Below are 2,329 nucleotides of genomic sequence, written 5' to 3'. Positions count from 1 at the left end.
GCCCTCATCTTATTGGATTCCCACCTTAAAACAGCTATGTACTATTTCCTACAAAATTTCTCCTTCTTGGAGATCACATTCACATCTGCTTGTATTCCCAGGTACTTGTATAACATAGCAACAGGTGACAGGGTCATTACGTACAATGCCTGTGCCAGCCAGGTGGTTTTTACCGACCTCTTTGGTGTAACCGAATTTTTTCTCTTGGCTGCCATGTCCTATGACCGCTATGTGGCCATCTGCAAACCCCTGCATTATGCGACCATCATGAGTAGCACAGTCTGCAGAAGACTTGTTTGTTGTTGTTGGGTAGCTGGTCTATTTATTATAATCCCCCCACTTAGCCTAGGCCTAAATCTGGAATTTTGTGATTCTAATATCATTGATCATTTTATCTGTGATGCATCTCCCCTCCTGAAAATCTCTTGTTCAAATACTTGGTTCATGGAACAGACAGTTATAATCTGTGCTGTGCTGACCTTCCTTATGACGCTATTGTGTGTAATTCTGTCTTACATTTATATCATCAAGACAATTTTAGGATTCCCTTCTGCCCACCAAAAGAAAAAAGCTTTTTCTACCTGTTCTTCCCACATGATTGTGGTTTCCATCACCTATGGCAGCTGCATCTTCATCTACATCAAGCCTTCAGCAAAGGAATCAGTGGCCATTAACAAGGGTGTGACAGTGCTCATTACCTCTGTAGCTCCAGTTCTCAACCCTTTTATTTATACACTGAGGAACAAGCAAGTCAAACAAGCCTTCAATAACTCAGTCAAAAGAATTGTGATATTTTCCAGGAAATAAAAGGATGTGAAGCCAAACAAACATATAATGAACTTCCCAAATTTTCTAGTCAAGTTATTTTATTCAAAACACTCATCCTGCTCAGCTAACATCTTCCTCACAAACGTCTTTTGAGATCCTTCCACAAACAGGCATGCTAACAGCATTTAAAAATCTCAATCCTAGCTTTCCCTCCAAAATAGGAAAATCAAAAAACAAAACACAAAAAAGTAAACAGATGTATGTCTCCACACCAGAAAATATCAAGAGAAACTTTGTTACATTTTCAGCAAAAGACTAACTAATGCTTGTCATTGCTTCTTCCAATCCAAAGCTTTCAAGGGATTATTGCTTGGTTCACTTCACAAATATGAATTTGGTAGTTTCTTTAGGTCAGGTACTATGTTAAACATGAAAATTAAAGGAGAGAACAAACCAGCAAAAACTTACTCTCATGTAACCTCAGTGTCAAATAGAAACAATTTAAAAGAAGGCAATATACCTTACTTGCACTCAAATAAATATTTTTCTGTGAGAGTTATAAACCTTACAGTTATAGAAAAATATCTAAAATATGAATACAAAAATTATAAGATTTGTAACTTTATCAAATTGATAATAACCCAGACCTTTAAATGTTATATATAAGGTTTTCTCAAAAAATACATGAAATAAAAGGGAAGATGATAAAAATGGGTAACGATTTTGAAGACTTCAAATATTTTGGTATTGTAAAAGAGAACAAAAAAAAGCTTCCCAGATGTAGACACATATATTGAAATGCCAACATAGAATGTCACTAAAATACACAAACCCTTGCCAAAAATGACATGAAAGGAATCAAGGAAATAAAAACAGCTAGATACATATAGGATGTTAGAAACAGAAATGTTTCCAAATGGAATATGAAAACCTATATATAATGGTTTTGTATATTTTATGAAAAAAAGATATACACTGGAGGATATTAACTGTTTACATTTCTTCCTGAAAAAGTACTTCAAAAAGGTCATATTCTTAAACTATTTTTGCCATCCCACTACTCTCCATACTTTAGGAATTTGAACTGAATTTCCCCTCTGCGTTCATGTTTAGTCTTTCCCAACTGCTATTTCTCCATCAGAATATATTTTCCTCATTCTTTGTTGGCTCACTCACTCTTTCTTTCCAGCAGAGGGGAGAGATAAGAATGAGATAAGGGAAAATATATCTGAACACCAAGATTTGATCTAGAGGTAATCATGGCAATGCATCTATGTTGGTCTTGCCCTGGGATCCAGTAAAAAAAAAAAAAAAAACAGAGATCCATAGCATGGATGGTCATGGTTTGGTGTAGGCAGGTCTAGCCTCCACTGAGGTCCCTCAGGCTGCTCCCAGAGGCCCTCCCTTGGTAGTTGTGGGGTAAAAAATGGCTGAGTCCGGTTGCTTCTTGAAACAAGCATTGCAAATCACTCTTTTGGGTCCCATCTCCCTGTGCTATGGGCTTAGCCTAGGTGGACTGTTTTCTATGTCCTGAGCCCTGCCTCGTTTCCAGATCTCAGTC

General features: G+C 37.0%; 1 protein-coding gene across 1 annotated transcript; it reads left to right on the top strand.

Annotated features, from left to right (window-relative positions):
• Positions 1-807, top strand: LOC144224338 (olfactory receptor 6C2-like; the record flags this gene model as incomplete). The annotated part of the gene is made up of 1 exon (XM_077755264.1): positions 1-807. A coding segment is annotated over one exon (807 nt), but the record flags the coding sequence as incomplete, so codon positions are not given.
• Positions 808-2,329: the final 1,522 nt, after the last annotated feature.

The sequence above is a fragment of the Crocuta crocuta genome, unplaced genomic scaffold (genome assembly GCF_008692635.1).
Source record: "Crocuta crocuta isolate KB4526 unplaced genomic scaffold, BGI_CrCroc_1.0 scaffold4899, whole genome shotgun sequence".
NCBI classification, from domain to species: domain Eukaryota; kingdom Metazoa; phylum Chordata; class Mammalia; order Carnivora; family Hyaenidae; genus Crocuta; species Crocuta crocuta.
This window is presented reverse-complemented; position numbering and strand designations above follow the sequence as displayed.